The 26156-nt window shown below is 43.6% G+C and overlaps 1 protein-coding gene across 1 annotated transcript in view; it reads left to right on the plus strand.

Annotated features, from left to right (window-relative positions):
- LOC145360894 (uncharacterized) overlaps window positions 1-26156 on the plus strand; it is a 121026-nt gene that overhangs the window by 68401 nt on the left and 26469 nt on the right. Inside the window, exons 8-11 of the mRNA XM_080216396.1 lie at window positions 572-784; window positions 6739-7257; window positions 14694-15128; window positions 17552-18103. Of these exons, the coding sequence (XP_080072522.1) occupies window positions 572-784; window positions 6739-7257; window positions 14694-15128; window positions 17552-18103 (1719 nt within the window). The remainder of the gene's footprint in view (window positions 1-571; window positions 785-6738; window positions 7258-14693; window positions 15129-17551; window positions 18104-26156) is intronic.

A 26156-nucleotide genomic window follows, 5' to 3' on the forward strand; every position in this document is an offset into this window, starting at 1 on the left:
GAGTTTTGAGTCTGGAAGTTTCACAAGAAGAGGACCATGCTTTCCTATTGCACAGTCTGTGGGTGAATAATCCAGTGATCTTCATTATCTGGACTCACTGGTGAAGCATGGCCACTTGAAGTTTATTTATTTATTAGTCACAGGTAGGCTCACATTAATACTGCAATTAAGTTACTGTGAAAATCCCCTAGTTGCTACACTCTGACGCCTGTTCAGGTACACTGAGGGAGAATTTAGCACAGCTTATGCACCGAACCAGCTCATCTTTAAGACTATGGGAGGAAATCAGAGCACCCGGAGGAAACCCATGCAGACATGAGGCGAATGTGTAGACTCTGCACAGACAGTGACCTGAGCAGGGATTTGAACCCTGGTCCCTGGTGTTTCAAGGCATTTGATTAAATTATTGAAAGGGATCTCTACTCACACAACAATAAACCAGCAAAATCTAGAGTTAGGGCGTTTTTGCCAGCTTGGGTGTTCTCAATTTTTACATTTTGGATAATGGACTCAAGGAAAGAATTTCGATATCTTAACTGTTGATTTTTTTAATTAATTTTTTCCTCTCCAGTGGTGATAATTGATCCTGATGATGACGAAATGTCTACTCTGGAGCTAGAATTGCCACCCGGGCATAGTTCTGGGGAATCCGAACTCCGGGAGAAAAGTGAATTGTTGGGAACACTGGACACTAATTCGCCAACAACTCCAGTGCATCCCAAGCAACCACTTCCCAAAATTGCCTTGGTGACCCAAGGGGAGGATTCGCTACAGTCCAACAAATGTAAGTTTAAAGTAATTCTCTTGATCAGTGAAGCGTCCTGAATGGCAGTCTGGAGAAGCTTGGATAATAACGATGCTAATTTTTACAGCCTGATTTTTAGCATTTAGAGGGAAAATTGCAGCACTATAATCTGTATTTAAGATGCTGTTCCCCAACCCAGTAATCCACATCAAGTTGCATTATTTAAGTATTTTGATTACCCTGATTCTTGCACAAACCTGCCATTCATTCTAAAATATACATTGTATTTTAACTCCCGCTTTGTCTTTCCCGTCTCTATTTTTAAAACTTTTTTTTATTTGCGGAGGTTGCCTTTGCTTTAGGCCAGCCTTTAGCTGGCGTCTTCTCTGCAAGAACTGCTGAATTTAGCAAGAAGGAGAGAGACAAAGATGGCTTGGCAAGATCTTGTGCTTGGAAGCATTTCATCTCAAAATTACATCATGAGTATGGATGAAGTTGGCGGCTTACTGCATGCTGATCAATTGGTAACAAGTTCTGTCAGCGCCAGGCACCTTTGAGTGCCAGTGATGGGTACATGGGATCAATCAAATAAATTAACCTGAGCGTCAGGGGGATCAGCAGGGTAGGTATGAGGGGTTATGGGAATAGGGCCTGAGTGGGATTGTGATCAGTGCAGACTCAATGGGCCACATGGCCTCCTTTTGCACTGTAGGGATTCTATTCTATGATCTTTGGAATCTAAGCAGCAATTTAACATGGCCAATCCATCTAACCTGCGCATCTTTGGATGCTAAGGGACAATTTAGCATGGCCAATCCATCTAACCTACACATCTTTGGACGTGAGGGACAATTTAGTATGGCTAAACTAAACCGCAAGTCTTTTGGACTGTGGGTGGAAACTGGAGGAAAGCCACCCAGATGCTGGGAGAGCATGCAAACTCCACACAGTCACCCGAGGCCAGAATTGAACCCAGGTCCCTGGCGCTGTGAGGCAGCAGTGCTAACCACTGTGCCATCACGCCGCAGTTATCAATTTAACATTAATAACTGTTCAATTTTACTTGAAACAGGCTGGTGGTTAGGCAATAGGAAATGTCACATTTCTGCAGAATGACATTGTTCTCTTGTGATTGAGGCTGACGCACATTGTTGGGTAACTGCAGATGATCCTTGTTCTGAATCTGGATCAAGCTGCGTTCTGACTGAATGCTTGACGCGATGCCAGTCACTCTTAAGTGAGCATTTCATTTTTGAGTATCTTCACTTGATCAGAAAGTGACAAAAGTATATGTAAAAGTCTTTAAAATACCCCTTTTGTGCTAATGCTGCTAAACAGTTATGCTCTTAGTCACAAAAATGAATTGTAAAGCTGTACCCATGTAAGTGAATGGAGTCCTTATGTGAACAGGAGAAGTTTAACCTCTATAGCTGAACTGCTCAAGTAACTCAATATAAGATATTTGGCTGCATTTAGCCAGAATATTATTCAAATAGCCAAGCTGGAATGTGAAAATGATCTTTACAGCTTGCATATTGTCCTATGGCAATAAATGGGCACTTGGTGGTAGAGGGGGTCATGTCACTGTAATATACTATTTGGCTCTTAAATGTCTCTATATACTCCTGGGCCATTTATTAAGAGAAATTCGATCTGTTTTGGTGCCATACACACACAGTCACTGTCTAGACAAGTGTAGTGTAATGTGAAACTGGACTAAAAAGCACAGTATCATTCACGTTTTACAAGTTACTCAACAGCGAGGCAGTTTGAAGAAGAAGGCATCCTGTGTTCACAAACTTCAGTCATAGAAGATGTTTTCATTCTTGTGAAGTGAGATATGCTTCATTTTGGCAAGATGATTAAAGCTGCTGTAGCACTGCTGTTAAACCAGTTGATGACTGTGATTCTCATCATGTTTTGACCTTTATTAGCTCCCTGCATCTGACCTAACGATAGGTGGAGATAAATGGGACAACTTGAGTTACATTTTCCTTGCATGAGTTGATAACTGCTTTTAAACTCATCAGCGTTCCTCTGAAAGCAGCCTGAAGATGGACGCAAGTGCCTAGGGTTCATTTTTCCCTGTGGCGGCTTCTGCCACACTCTTGAAAGCAAAAAAGAACCGTGGTGTAGAAATGAAACTGTGATGAGTAACCCTGCTGGGATGAACATCAGCACAAACCTGCAGTTACCCCTATCTAAGCTAAACAACATTTACTGTCCGATGCAGATATTTCTAAGATGTCTTCAGAAGGATGACAGGTTTAATTTTTTTGACAAAAGTATGTCTTATGTTTATTTATTAGTGTCGCAAGTATGATGCGTGAATAGGATGGGAATGGAGGGATATGGTCCCTGGCAGGATAGGGGGTTTTAGTTCAGACAGGCAAGATGGTCGGTGCAGGCTGAGAGCTGAAGAGCCTGTTCCTGTGCTGTAATTTTCTTTGTTCTTTTTTGACAAAGTAGGCTTACGTTAACACTGCAATGAAGTTACTGTGAAAATCCCCTGGTCACCACACTTTGGCACCTGTTTGGGACACTTAGGAAGAATTTAGCGTGGCCAGTGCACCTCCCAATACTTTCGGACTGTGGGAGGAAACCCATGCAGACATGCGTGCTGATGCATCTCAAAATATTGCCTTTGTGTGCTCTACTTCCTTAAACTTGCCCCACCTGAACATTTAAAACTTCCTTCTCGCTTCCTTCAAACTCTGCACAGACAGTGACCCAAGCCGGGAATCGAACCCAGTGCCTGGTGCTGTGAGGCAGCAGTGCTAACCACTGTGCCGCCCTTTTGAGGGATAGTTATTCAGTTTGGGCAGTTGTGACATTGATGGTCATTATGATCAATAACAATGTGATTATTCTCTGCATACGCAGAGTGAGGCAGAAATTGCCAACAAAATTAGGAGCTTGTTTGGCTTGTTTAGGGCATTCAAAAAGATGCAAACAATGGGATTAAAGTTAAAAAGATTTTTGCGTAGGCTGAAACCTAAAAAGATCTTTCCTCAGTTAGGCAGGATGAGTTGGATAAAGCCCACAATCTGATAAACTGATTGCGTGATTTGCAATTTTTATTCTGTTTTTATGCTGATGTTCTTAACAGCAGCAAGGATGGTTGTTTCTCTCCTAGTGGCTGGTGGTGACAAGGCAGACTTTCATCTTTTCCATAACGCGATTTTTCTAGAATGGGTCACTAACCTGTTACCTGAGGCTTATTGGTTGAGGGGTGAACATAAGAAATAGGAGCAGGAGTAGGCCATCTAGCCCTTCGAGCCTGCCCCGCCATTCAATAAGATCATGGCTGATCTGTTGTGGCTCAGTTCCACTTTCCCGCCCTCTCCCCATAACCCTTAATCCCCTCTCTTATCAAGAACCCATCAACCCGCTTCTTGAAAATATTTAGCGAGGCAGCCTCCACCACTTCAACGGGCAGAGAATTCCAGAGATTCACCACCCTTTGAGTGAAGAAGTTCCTCCTCAACTCCGTTCTAAACCGCCTCCCCTTTATCTTGAGGCTGTGCCCCCTAGTCCTACTGTCTTTTTTGAGCGGGAAGAGTCTCTCCACCTCTATCCTATCCATCCCATTCATCATCTTATACGTCTCAATGAGATCTCCCCTCATTCTTCTAAACTCTAACGAGTACAAGCCTAGTTTATTCAGCCTCTCCTCATAGCTCAATCCCCTCAACTCCGGTACCAGCATAGTAAACCTCCTCTGCACTCCCTCCAGGGCCAAAATTTCCTTGCGCAGGTGCGGCGCCCAAAACTGCACACAGTACTCCAGCTGTGGCCTCACCAATGCCCTATACAGCTGCAGCAAGACCTCCCTACTTTTATATTCAATCCCTCTCGCTATGAAGGCCAGCATCCCATTCGCCTTCCTGACCACCTGCTGCACCTGCAAGCTGGGTTTTTGCGACTCATGCACAAGGACCCCGAGGTCCCTCTGCACTGTCGCCTGCTGCAGTTTTTCGCCACGTAAGTAATAGTCCTTCCTACCATTCTTCCTACCAAAGTGGACCACCTCACACTTGCCAACATTAAATTCCATTTGCCATTTCCTGGCCCATTCGCCCAGCCTATCTAGATCCTTCTGCAGACTCTCCACACCCTCCGCACAATTTGCCTTTCCCCCAATCTTGGTGTCATCAGCAAATTTCGACACCCTGCACTCGGTTCCCTCCTCCAGATCATCTATATAAATGGTAAATAGCTGAGGCCCCAGCACCGACCCCTGGGGCACCCCACTCTGCCACTCTGCATCGGCATGGCTGATCAGGAGTCTCTCCCCACTCTTAGCACCTGCTTTTGACTTGTTGGAAAGATATTGGAGGTTGACACTTGACCTGTTTAGCCGTGTTATGAAAGCACCTTCCTTGGCCAATAAACCCTGGGGTGGGCCTCGAACTCAGAGCTTCTGACTCAGAGACAGAGACACTAACCACAAGGCCTCCTCTAGCAAGGATGGTACCAGGTATTAAATATGCAGGAGATAAATTGAGACTTTAAGATTGATCCAAGTTTGGAAGGTGGGCTGAATGGGAATGTAGGTGAGAAGGAAGACTAATAGCGTGAGAGAATGGGATGTGGCAATGACTTTACAGAGACTCACTTTGTTTTTATTAATGGAAGTGGGCTATGGTGTGCTTAATCAGAATATGGAGCAGTTGAGAGGGAGTCTTCAACATCAGGAGATGATGTTAAGGAATAACATTTGTAATTGGGATGTGTGCTGTATTCTCCAAAGAAATCCTGCACCTCACCTGGTGGCCACTGTTCAGAGATGTGTCCTCTGGCGGGCGGCACTAGCACAGTGGTTAGCACTGCTGCTTCACAGCTCCAGGGTCCTGGGTTCGATTCTCAGCTCGGGTCACTGTCTGTGTAGAGTTTGCACATTCTCCTCGTGTCTGCGTGGGTTTCCTCCGGGTACTCCAGTTTCCTCCCACAGTCCAAAGATGTGCGGGATCGGTTAATTGGCCATGCTAAATTGCCCCTTATGTCCTGGATTGTATAGGTTAGAGGGATTAGTTGGTAACATATGGGGATAGGGCCTGGATGGGATTGTGGTCGGTGCAGACTCGATGGGCTGAATGACCTCTTTCTGCACTGTAGGGTTCTATGATTTCTATCATTTCCTTTTATATTATTGACCTGATTTTGCTTATCCTTTTCATGGTGGTTATCCTTTCACAGTTGCTTATCCTTATCCACAGTGGTTAGCACTGCTGCCTCACAATGCCAGGACCCAGATTCGATTCCTGGCTTGGGCCACTGGCTGTGCAGAGTCTAAATATTCTTTCCCGGTGTCTGCGTGGGTTTCCTCCAGGTGCTCTAGTTTCCTCTCTCTCTGAAAGACATGCTAGTTAGGTGTATTGATCCAAACAGGCGTCGGAGTGTGGCAACCAGGGGAATTTCACAGTAACTTCATTGCAGTGTTAATGTAAGCCTGCTTATGACCAATAAATAAGCTTAAATAAAACTTTAAATAATTTCTCTCAGCATGAAACAGATGACGGTAACAGAGACTCTCGTAAGTATAGCTATTTCAGAAGCAAATTCTTTATCTTTATTATTTTGATTTGATTTATTATTGTCACATGTATTAACATAGTGAAAAGTATTGTTTCTTGCGTGCTATACAGACAAAGCCTACCGTTCATAGAGAAGCAGACGAGAGAATGCAGTGTTACAATCATAGCTAGGGTGTAGAGAATTTTACTGTATTTTACTGCATTGAGGTGATTCTGCGGGCTATCATTGCAGAGTACATATCTCTATTTTCACCTTCATGGAATAAACCCTGTTCCGCTTTATGCAGCAAGCCAGAATAAGATAGTGTAAATTATTCGTAACCAGACTAGGATATTTCAGTTGCATGATTTCACAAGCACGGTTCTGGACATGTTAGCAGCAAGTTAGGGCTATCAAAACATTATATTTGTGTCAGCATTGACTGTGTTTTGTTTTGTGTTTTTTTTAAACTTCAGTGCTGAATTCCTGTCAGCTATGTGGCACCTGCTTTGAAACTCGTAAAGGATTGTCAAGCCATGCACGCTTCCACCTCAGGCAGTTTGGAGTACCAGATTCAGAAAGCAGTGGTGCCCCCATCGGTACACTGTATGAACTGATGAAAAGAAAAGGGATACCTAGTGTTTTACCCTCAACTTTGGCCAGTGATAAACCGCAGAGCTGTTCACCAAAGGACATGACTGGTTTAAAACAAGAAGCTCCCGGCAAACCACTTGGGGAGGAGTGTCAGGGAGAAACAGGGCATGTAGCTAAATCACCAAAGTTGGCCATGAACAGTCCACCGAAGGGCCAGTCTCAGACTGGATCATCGACACTCAAAAAAGTGCATCCCATTTTGCCAAAGCCAATGTCCAGTAAATCTCCAGACCAGGGGAAAACAGGTAGATCATTGATGAACACGCCTCAGACGTCCGGAGAGCTGCTGTCGAAGAAGCTGTTTTGGTCCCCCCAGGATGACAATACACCTTTAAACCTCAGTAAGTTGTGGTTGCTAGTCTTTCAGGTGATTAGATTTGTAAATTTCTGATGATATTTGAAAGAAAAAACAAAGAAACCTGATTGTCAACAAGCACAGTTGAACTAAGTTAATTTATTAAGACACCAAATAAATTAATCTCCACGCACTTTATATCTTCAGCTATTGGGAGGCAGAGGGCCAATTTCCTATTGCTTGAAGGACAGTGATGTGACTTGGTTAGATTCTTGCATAATATTGATAGAGATGCCAGCAAGAGATTTCATTGTCACTATTTAAAAACTGGATTTGTCACACATTTATCACTGATTCTTTCCCCTACCTCTCTCTGGTGGTGTTCTGACTTGCTGATATCTTGCACTGAGCCTTAGCCACTCACTTTGATTTCTCAATTTAAAAAAATAGAAGTCTCCATAATTTCTTGGCTTTCGTGAGACTGCCCCAGTAGTGGTTAGCATTGCTGCCTCGCAGCACCAGGGATCCAGGTTAGATTCCTGGCTTGGGTCACTGTGCAGAGTCTGCACATTCTGCAATTGTAGAATAGAATCCTATAGGAAGGAGACCATTTGGCCCATCGAGTCTGCCCTAACCACAATCCCACCCAGGCCCTATCCCCATAACCTCATGCATTTATCCTAGCTAGTGTCTCCCCACTGCCCCAAAAACACCAAGAGGCAATTTTACCGTGGCCAATCCACCTAAGTTGCACATCTTTGGACTGTGGGAGGAAATCAGAGCACCTGACGGAAGCCCACGCAGACACAGAGAATGCAAGCTCCACGCAGACAGCAACCCAAGCCGGCAGTCGAATCTGAGTCCCTGGCATTGTGAGGTAACAGTGCTAAGCACCACGTTCTCCTCGTGTCTGTGTGAGTTTTCTCCGCATGCTCCAGTTTCCTCCCACAGTCCGAAAGATGTGCTGGTTAGGACACATTGGCAGTGCTAAATTCTCCCTCAGTGTACAGGTGCCAGAGTGTAGTGACTCGGAGATTTTCACAGTAACTTCATTGCACTGTTAATATAAGCTTACTTGTGATGTTAATAATAAACTTGAAACATTGACCTAGATATATCTACACCCCAAAGTTAAGTGCAAGCAATCCCAATTCATGAGAGAACTTGAAGCATGTTGCACAAAAATTTTGTGGATGTGGTTTTGACCCCCTCCTTTGGCTTCTGGATGAAGATGCAGACACTGCACAAATTTTCTCTCCATTGAGGATGGTTTTGTAGATTGGTTGCAATATGTCCCTTAGACAATCGAATTGTGGTGCTTCTCCATACATATCAGTAGCATTTCTGCTTGAACTGAGGGGGGCCCCGGGGAGTCTAACTCAGGAGGATGTGTATCCCATAGCAGATCCTACGATCAGCCTCTGATCCAGGAAGAAGTTCATTTTCCAAGCTTTGGTGCCAAAATAGCTTTCAGTTTGAAACTTGATATTCCCTGAGTGTTAGAAATGTTTGTTAATGATACATCAGTCTCTCCTATAATGGGTGAAAATTGCACAGAGGCATCATAAGCAATCTCATACCCATAAGTATAGACAAGATCTGTGGTATCTAATGTGGTTAAGTATTTTGTCCAACCTTCCATTAAGCCCCCATAGTTTTGTACCCGGAATGTGCAAGTCATGCTAGTCCCAATAAACTTGCCACAAACCAGCAAACAATAACTAGGAAATGGAATGGCTCTCCATCATAATGTGCCAGCTCAAGAAACACTGCACTTGTAGAACAGAACAATTTTGAGATAAGTTTTAAGTTTAGTGTCACAAGTAGGCTTCCGTTAACACTGCAACGAAGTTACTGTGAAAATCCCCTTGTTGCCAAACTCCGGTGCATGTTCGGGTATACTGAGGGAGAATTTGATATGAGCAGTGCACCTAACCAGCGCGTCTTTCAGCCTGTGGGAGGAAACCGGAGCACCCAGAGGGAACCCACACAGACACAGGGAGAACATGCAGACTCCGCACAGACAGTAACCCAAGCAGAGAATCTAACCCGACGCTGTGGTGCTGTGAGGCAGCAGTGCTAACCACCACACCACTGTGTCACCCATAGACCAGCTTCATCTCCAACCTGAATTAAAAGGCAGGGCCCAAGTTGTCATCCCATCTGGGCCAACTTCTTGTACTTAGCTCACTTGAATATATACAGCCAAAGCTTTAGTGACCTGTGGTAAGAATTCAGGTACTAGAACAGTGGCTCAGGATTTGTAGTCAGTGGATTGTAATTACTAGGCCAAGTTCACAGCTGAGGTTTCCCCTAATTTTTGGACACTTAATCAACTTTCTTCTTTCTTTTCCACTGCACACACACACCCCCCCCAAAAACATTTTATCTTATATACCTCACCCCAGAGGAAACATTTAATTGAAAAGTCTTATTAGATTTCCAAGAATAATCTAAATCAGTAGAGGCCAAACTAAAAGTGATTGTTTCCCATGAGAGGTGCTCATTGATGGCGTGCTATTCTTTGTTGTTTCCTGTCATAGATGGCCATGTTGCCCTTTTATTGCCTTTGTTCTTACAAAGACTGCATGTGTTGTTAAACCTAGATGGCTCGTTTTTCCCAAGTGCGCACTATGGATCTGCACCAAGCTTCCACTAGTTGCAGAACTGACATCTTCATTGGGCACACATCCCAGATGCTAATCATACACGACTTGTACTAAAGATAAAGTAACCACAAGTCAAGCACTGCGATTCTAAAAAACTTAGCATGAAGTTTAGTGTCATTCTTTATTGCCCCAGACCTAAGCCCATAACCCCTCTAAGGCTTATTTTGTAAGCCAGAGGGATTGGACTCTACTTCAATCTGTCCAATGCTGGAAACAATGTTCCAGTCTTCTCCACTTGCACTGATTATCTGCTTCAGAGCACAGACCCAGGAAACTTACAGCTATAGAAACCACAAAACAGATTAGCTTATTCTTGTAAAACAAATCTACAATTTCCATTCGCAGATTGGCTCTTGAATGAATATACTACCTCACAACCCTACCTGGATTGCTATTCCAAGTGATGGCATCCTTTGCCTGAGAAAGGTCTTCCTGTCATCTGACCTACTTAACCTATCTCAGATTTTAACTGAATACCCCCTTATCCTGGCATACATAGAAGATAGGAGGAGGCCATTTAGCCCTTGAGTCTGCCCCACCTTTCATCCCAATCATGGCAGAACTCCCAACTCAATAGCCTGATCTTGCTTTTTTCCCGTAATCTTTGGTACCATTTGCCCTAAGTGCTATATCTAGCTGCCATTCAATGTTTTGGCATCAACTACTTCCTGTGGTAATGAACTGCACAGACTCACCTCTCTTTGGATGAAGAAATGACTCCTCAGCTCCGTCCTAAATGGTCTACCCTGAATCCTCAGACTGTGACCCTTGGTTCTGGACTCCCCACCATTGCGAATATCCTCCCTGCCTCTACCCTGTGTAGTCCTGTTAGAGTTTTATATGTCTCTATGAAATCCCCCCTCGTTCATCTGAACTCCAGCGAAAACAATCCTAACCTAGTCAATCTCTCCTCATACATCAGTCCTGCCATCCCCAGATATGCTCTGGATTTATCTTTATCTAGGTCGCCTTTGTATAATTTTTTCAGGCCACTTCTCAGTTGCCTCCATTTCACTCGACCATTGCTGTGCAACAATCATTTCATGTTGTGGTTCTGCCATGTCTTTTCACTGCACCATCTCCATGGCTTAAATTGTGCAGTAATCAAATTCAAGCACGGTATCCAAATTTCATAGTTTTAACATGATATCATTTTGTACTCAACCAGGTACGTGTTAAGCATCTTTTTTTGGTTAATGAAGGTAACTAATTTCTGCTTCAGAGTACAGTGCAGGGGTGGCTGAGTCTGCCATTGGAAAACACAGTAAAAAGTCTGACAACACCAGGTTTTAGTCCAACTGATTTATTTGATAGTAAACTCACAAGCTTTCGAGAGGACTCCCTCTTCGTTAGGTGAATGGAGAGTTCTTGTCTCGGACAGAGCTCTGTCCCAGGCGAGAACTCTCCATTCACCTGACGAAGAGGGAGTCCCCTTGAAAGCTTGTGAGTTTACTATCAAATAAATCAGTTGGACTAAAACCTGGTGTTGTCAGACTTTTTACTGTGTTTACCCCAGTCCAACGCTGGCACATCCACATCTCTGCCATTGGATCCAGATCCTTTCAACTTTGCTTTTAACTATTACCATGCCATCAGTAGCTTCCTGGCAACATCCATTTAGCTTCCATTTTGTAAGGGATATGCTGTAATGCAAAAACTACAATTATCTGTCAGTTATGCATTTGATCCAAAGCTGTTTGTAGATCTCTGACCTACTTGTCCACTCTGACAGATTTTTATAGTCCTCTAAATCATTTAGAATCCAGATCGTTATTACATGACAGACACCACCTGTCTAGTTTGCAGAGCTATAATTATAGTGGTTCATTGCATCAGCAAATGCCGTGCTACCTTTTGCCTTTGTATCAAGTAGGATATTGGTATAAAAGAGATGGTGGCATAGATTAGCTAACTTTTGCTCAAAATGGCAGATTTCATAATTCTGTTCCATAATTGGATCATTCAATCATGTGACGGATCTAACTAAAAGTAGATTATCGGTTTTTGGGGGAAGAGTTATTGGGTTCATCACATACAACACATTGCTACTTAAAGACAGGGAAAGATTTTAAATTCTATTAATTGCATTTTGCGGGAGAAGACATTGGTTAAATAATCTGCATGAGACATGATTTAGTGCTCCATGTTCACTTTTAAATTGTACCCTTTAGTTTAGTCAAAAAGTGTTTTGGGAAAGAATAAATAGGGCTTCTTCGTACAAAACTTTTCAGTGAATTTAATCTCAACTTCCTAGTCTTTATTAGAACTAAAGAATTTCTACAAGTTAAAGGGAATAGGTCCTTGGCACCAAGCTGCTGTCTGGTGAGTGTGCTGGAATTAATTTGGGAAAGGGGCAGCACAATGGCACAGTGGTTAGCACTGCTGCCTGACAGCGCCAAGATTTGATTCCGGGCTTGGGTCTGTATGGAGTTTGCACGTTCTCCCAGTGTCTGCATGGGTTTCCTCCGGGTGCTCCAGTTTTCTCCCACAGTACAAAGATGTGCGAGTTAGGTTGATTGGCCGTTATAAATTGACCCTAGTGTCAGGGGGATTAGCAGGGTGTATGGGGTTACAGGAATAGGGTGGGATTGTGGTCAGTGCAGAATCAGTGGGCCAAATGGCCTCCTTCTGCACTGTAAGGAGTCTACAATTCTATGAAATAGGATTTGCTTTGTCAAGCATTAGAAAAGGAGCTTGTGGGTTTTGGATCAAGTCTGAAAGGCAGATGTGTCTTGGGCATTGCTTGTTTGCATAATGTTACCTCATGGAGTGTGGAATATAACCTTAATTCAAAGGAGCAGTACATGTAAGGTAAGTAGCCTGCATTGTTTTTAACAATCCTATCACGTAAGCTTTTACGCTTCAGTAATTTTTGCTAAGGCATTAGGATGTTTGTAGAATCTGCTGTTAATTTTCTTTACGTTGTAGATGTTATCAGTGTTGTGAAGATGTTCCCAAGTTGCAGCTCATTTCAGACTTGGCTTTCTGTGAATCTACGTGTATCTTGAATGTTGTGGGAAGGATCTTCTTTCTTGGCCATTCTTGACCCTCCCCTCAAATTCCCCTTCCAGTTGAAACTGCCTGGAGGTGGAGGCAGTTTGCATCCAATTGTGAGGGCAATCAAACTTACTCTCTTGGTGGAGAGGACCACTGTCCTTGTACCATAGCTGCCAATTTGGCATGGTCCTTTTTTGGCATTTTCTGAATTTAATTTTTTTAATTCGTTCTGTCAGTTTTTTTATCTCAGCGGGTTCTTGTTTCTTCGATGTCTGGCAGAAATGAACGTAAGGGTAGATAGATGTGCAGTTATGGAAATTTAAAGACTGCCTTTAATGTTGGCTGAAGTTGATTGCCAGCTTTTGAGCCAGATACTTTATTCCGTATTAAAAGTCGATGAAAATTTGCTTTTATGCATTGGCTTATATCATGTGCTGATTATTGCTGTTTTGCACTCTGGTCAGAAATACCCAAATATTTTGTGGTGTGAAGCGTGCTTAAACCTGAGGACAGCACCAACTTATTTCCTGTTTAAACTGCATTTTGGGACTGGACCTGCTTTTTAAGTTATGGCTGTTCACGCTTGCTTTGGCACTGGCTTGGCTTTGTGTGTTTTGTCTGCGCTGCTGTTTGCATGGTTGTGCTGCAGGGCCCCCTTTGTCTACAGTGCTTTGTGTTTCCACATACCTTTGTGACTTTTTTTTTATATTTTGTAATGATGGTGGTTGCCTGCTTTTCCTGAAGTTTTGACTGCTATCTGTATGGGTCTCTTCGCCTCATCCACGGCTGCTTTTTTATTTGGGGGGTGGGGTGTGGAAGTGTAGAGCAAGGGTGTTGACCTTCATTTTGCACCTACTCCTGTGTTGTGTCAGCTGTATCGAGTGTGCTGTTTGTACTCCTGCTTCAGAATCACCCGCCCGATTAAAGTCACATCAATCATAGACAAACTAGCCGCGACTTATCAGTTTTTCTTCTCTTGCCACCCCTGCTCAACCCCCATCTCTGAAAAGGAAATGATCATGGATTGTCTGATCACAGAATGTATTCCTATGTGCTAAGATAAAACTGCCACTGGCAAAACTTCTCTGCAAGGGTCTTTGTGTCATATTTTAATTTTATTTACTTCCAACTTCTTCCTCTTTTCACTTTTGCTGTGTAATCTGCCTTCAACAGGCAAGAAGGCAAGTGCACTTGGTGCCTTCAGAGATACGCATTCTAAACAGTGTGGTGGGACGTGTCCCTCCCTCTCTATTTGCCCTTGACACTGGCAAAACTACACCGTTGCCATGTTGGGAGCATAGGATACACTGGCAATACCCTCTGGTTTGGGACTCGATGCAAGCCGCCAGCTGCTTGGCATTCCACCAAGTGGGCCGCCTGTTCAAATACATGGAAGCTATAGCTGAGTGCAATGCCCTCATCCAGATTGTGTGCACAGGCATCTCCAAACAAGAGTTCCTGCCTATTCACTGGGAACAAAGTCCCTGGCTGATTTGATTTTATTTTCTATCCACAGTGAGAGAGGCAAATCTGCAACTGGCCCCAGCTGAGTTGAGATAACACAGACCAAAGAATGGAACTGAGATTTTCCTCGTTGGTCTGGTTTTGGGAAATGCTAACCTTTTACTTTCAGGCCCTAAATTTGACTTAAACCCACAAAATTTAAATTCTGTAAAGTTTGTAGATTGAGTTTACTGCTTAAAAGCTGCAAAATGCTTCTTAGATGCCAGTTTGATATAGTGTGTGAGAGGTTAATGAACATAACACAGGTGCCGTTCTAACGGTGTTAAATACAACTTCTCTCTTTCATTCACAGCAGTAAACAGTGAACACATAAGCTGTCGGCTGTGTGGTGCCTGCTTTGAAACCCGGAAGGGGCTGTCGAGCCATTCCCGAGCTCACTTGAGGCACTTTGGAGCGGTGGACGTGGACTCTAAAGGATCTCCGATTGAAGCTCTGAATGAATTCATTAAGAAAAAGGGGATACAGAGCGCTTTGTCATCCATGCTGCCAATAAAGAAATCTCACAACTACCCTAAGGTGTCTGCCCTCAAAGCGGAAAGGACCAATTTCAAGTTAGGGGCACCAGTCAACAAGAAAACATCGCTAACGTCCCCTTCAGTGTCAGCACAGAAGAAACTGAAGCAAGTCACTATGAATGTGCACATGGAATCTGGGATTTCTCAGGCTTCAAGACCTAACAATGAGCTGACTTCAGAAACTTATTGGCCGTCATCACCTATAAATCTGTGTAAGATCTTAATTAGTGATAGGTGTGCGAGATACTGTATTTTGTAATCCAAGGAAATGTGACCCTCTGGTCAGAATGACCCAGGTGGCAGAGATGAGGGCATCTGTATAGAGATGCCTGTGCACTAGTTCATGCCTCCATCCCTACTGAGAGCGCCAGTAGGGAAACATTAGCTGGAATGGGAAGGAGGAGGACATTTTAGTAGGGATGGTTGGAAAATGGGATGCGAGCATTGAACGTTATTTGAGGGGATGGTGAACCGGTGATTCAGTGAGAGCAAGCATTTATTCATCAGCTGAGACTAGCAAGGCCTCATATAGTTAAAATTCCACATTTCCTAGGTCAAACAGTGCAAGTCTGTTGTCAGAACCTCGTTGTTCGTCTCCTGGGCCAGCTGAGAAAGAACAACCTTGCAGTTAAATGGTGCTTGTCTTGTCCTCAGGACTTTGAAAAGTACTTTGTAGCCTTCAGATTATGTTTTTAGTATAGTCTCCGTTATTTTGTGGATGGCTTAGTAAGGTCCTGTATGCAGCAAAGAGATGAATGGCCAGTTGATCTGTTTTGATTTTGCTGGTTGACCAACACTTGCCGAGAATTCCCAACTCTCCGAAAGCAAACCATAGGATCTTTTAAATGCACCCAAACAATCAAACTGGGGGCCTCAATTTAATGCTTCTTCTGGAAGATAACACTTTGATTTACACTGAACAATTATCATAGAATCCCTGCAGTATAGAAGGAAGCCATTCGGCCCACCGAGCCTGCACTGACCACAATTCCACCTAGGCCCTATTCCTGCAACCCTACATGTTTACACTGCAAATCCCCCTGACACTCAGGTCAGTTTAGCATGGCTAATGCACCTACGCCACACGTCTTTGGACTGTGGGAGGAATCCGGAGCACCCGGAGGAAACCCACGCAGACATGAGGAGCACCTGCAGACTCCACACAGACAGTGGCCAGGGATGGAATCAAACCCGGGTCCCTGATACTCCGAGGCAGCAGTGCTAACCACTATGCTGTCAAGCCGCCCCATAGCCAGGTTTCCAGTTCCAGGTTATTGACTCTATGAGCACGCACGTGCATTTGAGTTTGTGTTGGCTTTGATTTACGCATGGGTACTGTGGTGTAGGGCTTGCTAACTCGGAGCCAACAGCGCTACCACTGAGCGAAGCTGACGCTTTGAAATTAAGCATGCCTTGGGGAGTTAGGAGGAAATGCAATCTGTTGCCTGAAGCTTTTCTCATTAGGCATTCACTCACTATCCATTACAGGGGTCAGTTGAGTACCATATTTTTGATAGTTCGTTGTGCATTCAGAGAGATATACCAGATGAATTGTCATAACTATTTCGATCCTGGGCTTACCCTGTTTAGAAATCCATGGCATTGGAATACAGTGCCTTGTGTCTAAAAGCAACAGCTAGAAAACTGTTAACCATTCCATAGAAAAACCAGGGTAAGACGTGAATCGAGCAGAAATGTTTTTGTATATTCTGATGCATTACAGTACATAATATTTTGTATCCTGCAGCCGCATTGCACACAGCAATTCCCAATTTTATTTCCTCTCTTGGGCGAGGAGGGGAGGGGGGTCATCAACGGTGATCAGAGTTGAAATGCAAATCGACTCCAAAAGCTGTTGAATGCCACCTCAATGTTGCTGATGCTGGGAATAATTGACTTTTCCCACCTCCTTGCTCTGTTTGTAACCAGGTGCTGGGGGAGAAAAAGAATCAGTGAACCTCCTCTTCATCTCCCCCAGTCCCTCACAGGTAATGGCATTGCCTTTTGCACCAAGTCTTAACATAAGGAACTGGTTTAATTCCAAATCTTGGCGTTATTGGCTCTCCTGGATCAGGAAGAGAGGGTGGGAAGATGTAGCCAGGATTCCAGTTCCAGGTTATTGACTCTGTGAGAGCACATATGCATCTTGAATTTGGGCACGGTTGTATTTGGCACTTCCCTCACAGTTGCTTTCTGGTATCTGTGGTCTAGGTCGCGCACCTTACTTACTTATACTGCCAGGAGGTTTCTGCCATCTCTGGAATTGGACTTGTAATACTGCTGCTATGACCATCCGTTCAGGAGAGATGGAGAAAGTTAGGGTGCATCACAGGGGACGGGGTGATAAGTTTTGGGGATGATGGCCTGTGCTTGGAATGGTACTTTACAACCCAGATCCTTTTGTCAAACTCAGGGTGTGACAAATGAAAGCTGAGTTGTTACCCTTTTGGAATAACCCAAGCCTTTCTTCCCGGGCCTTAGTTTGGCAGCATTGTCCTGACACCTGGTTGCACTTCTCAGTCGAGGAAAGGCTTATGGCATAAGGAGACCTAATGGGCCAAGCGTTTTCATTTTCAATTATGGGGAGGCCGTTTAAAAAATGTTCATTGCAATTTCCCCTTTCTTTCATTTACAGCAATTGATTCAGCTCCTAGCAAAGAGACGCGTTGTGAATTTTGCGGTGATTACTTTGAGAACCGCAAGGGGCTATCGAGTCACGCAAGGTCACACCTGAGGCAGTTTGGGGTGACTGAATGGACAGTTAACGGTTCGCCAATAGACACGTTGAAGGAGCTAATGAAAAGGAAAATGTACCCCTTCGAATCATCCGGCATGTCAGAGCTCAAAGTCCCCTCCAAAGTGGTGGCGACCGACGTTAAATCACCGACACAGGCCATGCAGAGCGAGCCATTCGCCACCTCCCCAGGCAAATCGTCCAAGTTCAGCCTGACCATTCCATCCGTCAGGCAGGTTCCATCAGGGTCGCTCATGCCCAAAAAGGTTCAGGGACAATTTCTCTCCCCGCCACCACTGAAAAAGATGAAACCCACGCCTGTGAAAAAGGTGAAGCAGGAACATTTCAAAGTGGAGTATAACCCTGAGGAGCCAGCAACCTCGCTGAAGGGCGACAGTTATTTATCAGAACAAATGTGGTCGCCCAGCGAAGATGCTTCACCTCTTCGTTTAAGTAGGTTTTCTGTTGCTGCGACAGTTTTGTGTGTTTTTAACTTGGTCAAGCAAAACAATATAACTATTATGCTGTTGGAAATAGTGGAAAATGGTTCTGGGAAGTGAGTTAGAGGTTTACGTGTGGAATAAAAGACGGCATTAGCGATATGATTTGTAAAGTACTGTTGGCTAATAATATTAGGCTTCTGATAATGTTTATAAGTCAGCTTTACGGTTATATGATTCTATCGTACCTCCGTCCTTAATTACTTAACCTCGAATTCCCTGCCCTTTTCGCTGCCAGTTGCAGTGATTAATTTTGGCTACTGGAATACTTGATTTGCTCATTGGCATCACCTAATGGCCAAACTGGAAGAATGCACAAAATATCAAAAGCTGATAGACTCGGAGTGGTGGCCAAAGTTTCAGGTTACAGGAAGGATCTGGAGGCTTTGGAGAGGGTGCAGAAGAGGTTTACTAGGAAACTACCTGGATTAGAGGGCTATAAGGAGAGACTGAACAAACTAGGGTTGTTTTCTCTGGAGCAGCGGAGGCTGAGGGGAGACCTGATAGAAGTCTATAAAATTGAGAGGCATAGATAGAGTTGACAGTCAGAATTTTTTTCCCCAGAGTTGAAATGCCTAATACTAGGGGGCACGCACTTAAGGTGAGAGAGAGGAAAGTTCAAAGGAGATGTGAGGGGCAAATTTTTTTATAAGAGTCTGGAATGTGCTGCCAGGGGTGGTGATGGAAGCAGATACAAAAGGAGCACTTAAGGGGCTTTTAGATAAGCGTATGACTATGCAAGGAATAGAGGGATATGGATCAAGGACAGGCAGAAGGGATTAGTTTAATTTGGCATCATGTTTGGCACAACATCATGGGCTGAAGGGCCTGTTCCTGTGCTGTGTTGTACTGCTTTATGCTTTCTGCCCAATCTCCCTGAGAGCCCTGAAGCTTGCAGATTTTAAGAGATTGTTTTTCACAGTGCACAGAGCCTTGCATCTAAATGTCTGAAAGCTTAACAGCTTTTTAGAAATAATTCATACCTTCCTGTGTGTGTGTGGTCCGCTTTTAATTGGAAGCAAATGGATTTTGTTAAAACTACATATAGCCTTTAAACAGTTAATGTTAAAGGAGATGTTATTTCTCAGTAATTATCATTTGTGTTTAGTACTTCCAGGTGCGTCTAGAATGGTGCGTGCCTTTTTATTTCATAAAGTATATACAACCTTCTATGTATTTGCTTTTACAGGGGACTTGTTTGTAGATCTGACTTTAATCTTCCATTATTTTGCTTTTGTGTGACAATCAATCCAGTCGAGTAGATAACATGCTCATTTTCTCCAACAAAAATGCTTTTTCTTTGCCCTCATGAGAGCCCTGTGTTTTGAAATGTATTACGAACCTGAGTTCAGGCTCCCTCATCTGTTCTAACACAGGTGCTGCCTTTTCCTGTAATGCGGGGGCGAGAGGCTGTGATGTGGGTAATAGCTTTAAAAATTCCCAGTACATGTCACAGCCCTATTTCTCCTCCAGAACAAACTATTTAAGAATAAACAAACCTGGTCAGAGCTGGTTTCCATGAATGCAGACTGGGATTCCATGTTCTGTGCTTTGTGTCATGTGCTACAGGTGGTGGTCCTGTCATTGTGCAAAATATTCAGCGTGAACCAGCTTACGCTTTGAAGAGAGTTAACAAAGAGCAGAATTGCTGTAACGTGATCTTTTTGCAGGCTGAAGTTTGTCTATTCCATTGGCTTTTTCTGAGGTAGCTCTCGTCCTTGGCTCTATAATTCAAAGCAAGGCTTCCCTGGTCAAAAAGGAATATAGGGAACCAATAGTGGAGTGTGCTGGTGAGACGATTTCATGGTTAGGCAGAAATGTTGGGCAGTTTTATGGCATAATCTTTGCTATTCGATTACCTTAGTGGCTTTACATAATGTCATTTTGACCTTGTAGCTGAGCTCCCTTTGATCCTTAGTAGGACCTTCTCTCAGATTGTCAATGCTCTATTTAGATGATCTTAGCTTTCACCAAGAGCTTTGGTTAACATCTTCTAAGAATACTTTGCCAGTGAACAGAGTTTTCAAAGGCTTTGTTGGCGATTGTTTATCAAATTGAGTTGGGTCCTTTTGAGCCCCATGTACTTGGGGTAAGCTTTATGGTCTAACTAATACAAACTTGGCCATAGCTTTTTGCCTCCACAATATTGTCATTAGCCTCAGTTGGCTGGACAGCTGGTTAGTGATGCAAAGCGACACCATCAGCGCAGGTTCAATTCCAGTACTGGCTGAGATTATTCATGAAGGTCCCACCTTCTCAACTTTGCCGCCGCCGTGTGCGCCCCCCCCCACCGGCCCCCAAGGTGTGGTGATCCTCCGGTTAAATCACCACCAGTCAGCTCTCTGCCTCAAAGGGAGGAGAAGCCTATGATCATCTGCGATTGTGACGACTTTACCTTTATTGTCGTTAATTTTGTTAATACTTGTATGCAGACTTCCGCATTGGTCACTTCAGCTTTTTAGTAGGGAAACTGCGGCAGATATATTTACTGGATGTTGTTGATTGTAGGAATGTGTTGCTTATTTTTTTCCTGCATTGCTGAAGTTGCCTCTAACTTAGGTGGCAACAAAGCATCCCCTCTTCTGACCTTATGGTGGTAGGAAGGTCATTGATGAAACAGCTGTTGAGTCTTGGATAAAACCCTGAGATAGTGTCCTTCAGCTGCTTCATCAATGACATTTGGATCATAAGGTCAGAAGTGGAGATGTTTGCACAATGTTCAGCACTGTTCATGATTCAGATATTGATGCAGTCTGTCCAAATGCAGCAAGACCTTAACAACATTCAGGTTTGAACTAGTAAGTGACAAGTACACAATGCCGCACAAATGTCAAGCAATAATCATCTCCAACAAGACAGAATCCAGCCACCACTCGTTGACATTCATTTTTTTTTCATTCATTGGATGTGGGATTGCTGGCTAGGACAGCATTTATTCCCCATTCCTAATTGCACTCGAGAAGGTGTGGTGAGCTGCCTTCTTGAACTACTGCAGTCCATATGATGTAGGTACACCCACAGTGCTGTTGGGGAGGGAATTCCAGGATTTTGACCCAGCGATAGTTAAGGAATGGCCAATATATTTCCAAGTCAGGATGGTGAGGAACTTGGAGGGGAGTTCCCAGGTGGTGCTGGTTCCCATGTGTCTGCTGCCCTTGTCCTTCTAGATGGCAGTGTTATAGGTTTGAAAGGTGTTGTCTAAGGAGTCTTAGTAAGATCCTGCATCTTGTAGATGGTAGATGCTGCTACTGCTGTGCATCAGCAGTGAAGGGAGTGAATGTTTGTGGATGGGGTCCCAATCAAATGGGTAGCTTTGTCCTGGATGATTTTGCACTTCAGGTTGTTAGAGCTTCACTCCTGTAAGCAAGGAGCGAGTATTCAGTCATACTCCTGACATGCGCCATATAGATGATAGGCTTTGGGGAGTTAGGAAGAGAATTACTTGTTGCAAGATTCCTAGCCTCTGACCTGTTCTTGTAGCCACAGTATTTATGTGGCTAGTCCAGTTTCTGGTCAATGGTAACCCCCAGGAATTTGATAGTGGGGAATTTGGCAATAGCAGTGCCATTGGATAGCAAAGGGCAATGGTTAGATTCCCTGTAGTTGCAGATGGTCATTGCAAAGGCACTTGAATGGCACAAATGTTATTTGCCACTTGTCAGTCCTAACTTGGATACTCTCCAGGTCTGGCTGCGTTTGGTCATGGACTGCATCAGTATCTGAGGAGGCACGAATGGTGCTGAGCATTGTGCAATCACCAGCAAACATCCCCACTTCTGACCTTATGATGGAAGGAAAGTCATTGATGAGGCATCTGGAGATGGTTGGGCCTAGGACTTGAGGAATTCCTGCAGTGATGTCCTTGGATTGTGATAATTGACCTCCAACAACCACAGTCATCATCCCTTATTGCTAGGTATGATTGCAATCAGCATGTAATCTCACCTGAACAGTGACTCATTGGATGATGATGTGTTGATGGGAGAGAAAAAGAGAATATCTCATCAGAAATACTTGCGGCTAGGTATATTGTGAAAACCTCACTGAATCAAAGTACAGCCCTGCTCGTGAATTTTGATGTGTTGAGGATTTTTTTTTGTATATCAGCACTCAGCAGAATTTGAAATTTCTTCAGAATTACATCAGTTTTCCTCATTTATTAATAATGGAGGTGTCAAACGTGGTGCTTATTCTTTTCAGTTTAGCGCACATTGCTTATCCAAATCTTTGGATGCGTGTTTCTTTTGATGGCTCTAATTGAGAAATAAATGTCTACGGTCCTTCCCCCAGAAGGCTTTGCCATTATGTGCAGAATACTGGCATCATTAGACTCTCAGGTTCCTCAACATCTTCATCCTTCTTCACTGAAGCATTGATGTTTTTATCTGCCAGTACAGAGCTACACTGCTCATTTTCATCCACATTAGCATCCAGTTAGGAGTTCTCCTTGCAAGCCAAGAACTAGATTGTTGGCAGCTTTGCTTATCCATTGCGAATCCTCATAAGTCATCATCGTATGGATTGCAAAAAAAAATCGAGGGTAAAACCATTTAAAATTGTCACTTGTTTTACCCACATCCAGGCTTTCTAAAAAATAGCACACTTCCCCCGTGAGCTTTTCTGTGACGTTGTGTTTAAGGTTATGTGTGTGTTTTAACCAGGCTGACCTTGATGCATTCCTGTCAATTTTGTTTGGCACAGACGTAGTGAGGCAAATAGTCTCCTGTGCTGTAAACTTTCAATGTTTCTTTGCCACATTCTTAATCCAGCCAAATTAATGCCTTTGACATGGTTTAGCTGAGCGGTTATTGACTGGTGCCACTCTTTTCTGACTAAGCAGTGTCCTGTTTTGATGGAGTTTTTGGATTATTCTTGTGAAATATCAAGAGCTATCCAGACTTTGGCATTGGCCTCTATCTCAGCATCAACTGTTGGACATGTCACACTTTTGGAGCATTGAGGGTTCTCTCTTTCCTGTAAAGAGAAGTTGTTTACTACTATTGCACAGTTGTCTGTGTTTCATCAGGCTACTCTTAAACAAGTCAGTGTTATGAGCGCTGCCCAAGCAGTCTTCCAACAGATTTTATTCACCTTAGTAATACGAAAGCCATAGAAATTTACAGCATGGAAACAGGCCCTTCCAGTGAATCTTCAAAACCACGTGACTAATTTGTCTTCCGTTCATTGTTATGCAGTTTATCTCAGTCTTAGGCTTGTGCATTTTTTTAAAGTTAAAGCAAGCTTATTTATTCATCATAAGCAGGCTTACATTAACACTGCAATGAAGCTACTGTGAAAATCCCTTAATTGCCTGTTCAGGTACATTGAGGGAGAATATAGCGCGGCCAGTGCTCCTAACTAGCATACCTTTCGGACTGCAAGGAAACCGGAGCACCCGGAGGAAACCCATGGAACGTGGGGAGAAGGTGCAGACTCTGCACAGACAGTGTCCCAAGCTGAGAATTGAGCCTGGGTTCCTGGTGCTGTGAGGCAGTAGTGCTAATCACTGTGCCACCCACAATATGATTTGTGCACAGCCTTTATCTCTAGCAGATTTTCCCCAGCCATGTAGGACCCCTCTGCTTTATCAAGATAATGGAAATCCAGATCAGACTGCGCAACTTCCAGTTGCTTTGATTGCACAGTATTTATCAAAGCTTTTCAGCCAGCTTTTATTTTCTTAAACCTTGTGCTTTAGCATGGCTAATTTATGGGCATTGGAAGTACACTTGTGTGTCACACTAACTGACATAATGATATAAGGCTTATAAAGGATGTTGTATTGAGCTAGTTGTACCACAGCTAGTTGCTGGTGATTTTTAAAAAAGCTTTAGGTGTTAATGGAGCTGAGAATGGGAAGAGATTTTGGAAACGGGTTTGCAATAAGTTGGTATTACAGTGTATGATTCACCCAATAGTAACAAGAGTATCCTGTCAAGGGTGCACCAATTACTCAACCACCTTATCCTTATATGACTTGTAGAAGCATTGTCAGAAGCAGCCTTTCACGCCTGCGGTTCATGGGGTTCTGAACTACAAGTGAAAGCTGGAGTTTCTGATAAACTAAATCCTACCTGGAGCTTAGTTTCTAACCTCACTGAATGTGAACCAGTTCACAATTGCTCAGCTGGGAAGCTTAGCCTCCTTTGGGTTTCGAAATGCAGTACATTCTGTGACTGATGCTGGAGGGCAAGTTATTGGTTGTAGTTGTATGCCTGTGTGCAACAATTGGTCATATCTTCCCACAAGCACTTGCCCTTGTCCAGGATACAGTTGTTCTAGATTCATGATTTGAAAGCAAAAATTCTCCAGTGAATTGTGGTTGGAGACCCTTGCACCTTCCCTGGAGGTTGAGGGGCGACCTAATAGAAATTTATAAAATTATGAAAGGCATAGATAGAATGAACAGTTGGAAGCTTTTTCCCACGTTGGAAATGACAAATACAAGGGGTCACAAGTTCAAGGTAAGGGGGGCAAGGTTCAATACAGATATGCAGGGGACATATTTTACACGAAGGGTGATGGGGGCCTGGAATGCACTACCAAGCGAGGTGGTTGAGGCAGAAACGTTAGGATCATTCTAGCATTGTCTGGATGGCTCCATGAGCAGACTGGGAATAGAGGGATACAAACAGATGGTCTAGTTAGGAATACATAATCAGTGCAGGCTTGGAGGGCTGAAGAGCCTGTTCCTGTGCTGCATTCTTTGTTCTTTGTATGTTGGATGTAATCTCGCAGGAATGGGTACTATCATCAGAGAATGATGGCTAATTATGTGCCAGGGTCGAATTTAATGTCTCAATCCATACACGGTATAAATGGTGCTCTTTAGCATTTTCATAAGACTAGATCCAAAGGTAAGTACATTTCCAAATGGATGGGAAGACTATTTTGTCTGTTGAGCAGGGTCTAAACATCTCTGGATTGACACATTACAGATATGGCACATGATGTTGAGATGCTGGCATTGGACTGGGGTGGGCACAGTAAGAAGTCTCACAACACCAGGTTAAAGTCCAATAGGTTTATTTGGTTGCATGTGCTTTCGGAGTGCTGTTCCTTCATCAGATTAATGGAGAGTTGGGTTCACAAACAGGGCATATATGGACATAGACTCAACTACAAGATAATGATCGGAATGCGAGTCTTAACATGCAACCAAATCCAGCTGCAGACAATGCATGTGGAGAGAAGGTTATCCACGAGTTAAAGAGATGTGCTTTTTAGCTTTGACAAAGAGTCATCTGGACTCAATGTCGGCTCTTTTCTCTCCTTAAGATGCTGCCAGACCTGCTGAGATTTTCCAGCATTTTCTCTCTTGATTAAAGAGGTGTGAATTGTCTCAAGCCAGTAAAATTTTGCAAGCCCAGGTAAGTCATGGGGGTTACAGGTAAGACGAGACAAAACACAACTACCAGAATTGCCGAGCGGAAATTGATAGCCAAGTTCTACGCACATGAGGATGCCTCAACCAGGATCTTGGGTTCACGTCACACTATCTGTAACCTCTTTGCCTGGGCTTACAAAATCTCACTAACTGTCCTGGCTTGAGGCAATTCATCTCTTTAACCTGTGCTTAATCTTCTCTCCACTCATATTGCCTGCACCTGTAAAGACTTGATTGACTGTTAAGACACTCATTCCAAACATTATCTTGTAAATTGAGTTTGTGTCTATATATGCCCTGTTTGTGAACCCAACTCTCCACTCACCTGAAGAAGGAGCAGCGCTCTGAAAACCTCATGCCAAATAAACCTGTTGGATAGTATCCTGGTGGTGTTAGATATGGCAAAGGTAGATGTCCAAGCTCATTGTCGATTTCGATGCAATTTTGCAGCCATTATGAATGTTGCAGTGAATCCCCTGAGCAAAGTCCAGCTACATGCTGAAGAATGAATTCTCCACTTTGGTTCCATGGGTATCACCTTCAAAAATGACATTCTCTATGCTTAGAACTGATAGGGGTACCTTGCGTGGTAAGAGTCAAAAGTAACCATCAAGAGTGT

The sequence above is a fragment of the Carcharhinus amblyrhynchos genome, chromosome 33 (genome assembly GCF_965287045.1).
Source record: "Carcharhinus amblyrhynchos chromosome 33, sCarAmb.v2.hapA, whole genome shotgun sequence".
NCBI lineage: Eukaryota > Metazoa > Chordata > Chondrichthyes > Carcharhiniformes > Carcharhinidae > Carcharhinus > Carcharhinus amblyrhynchos.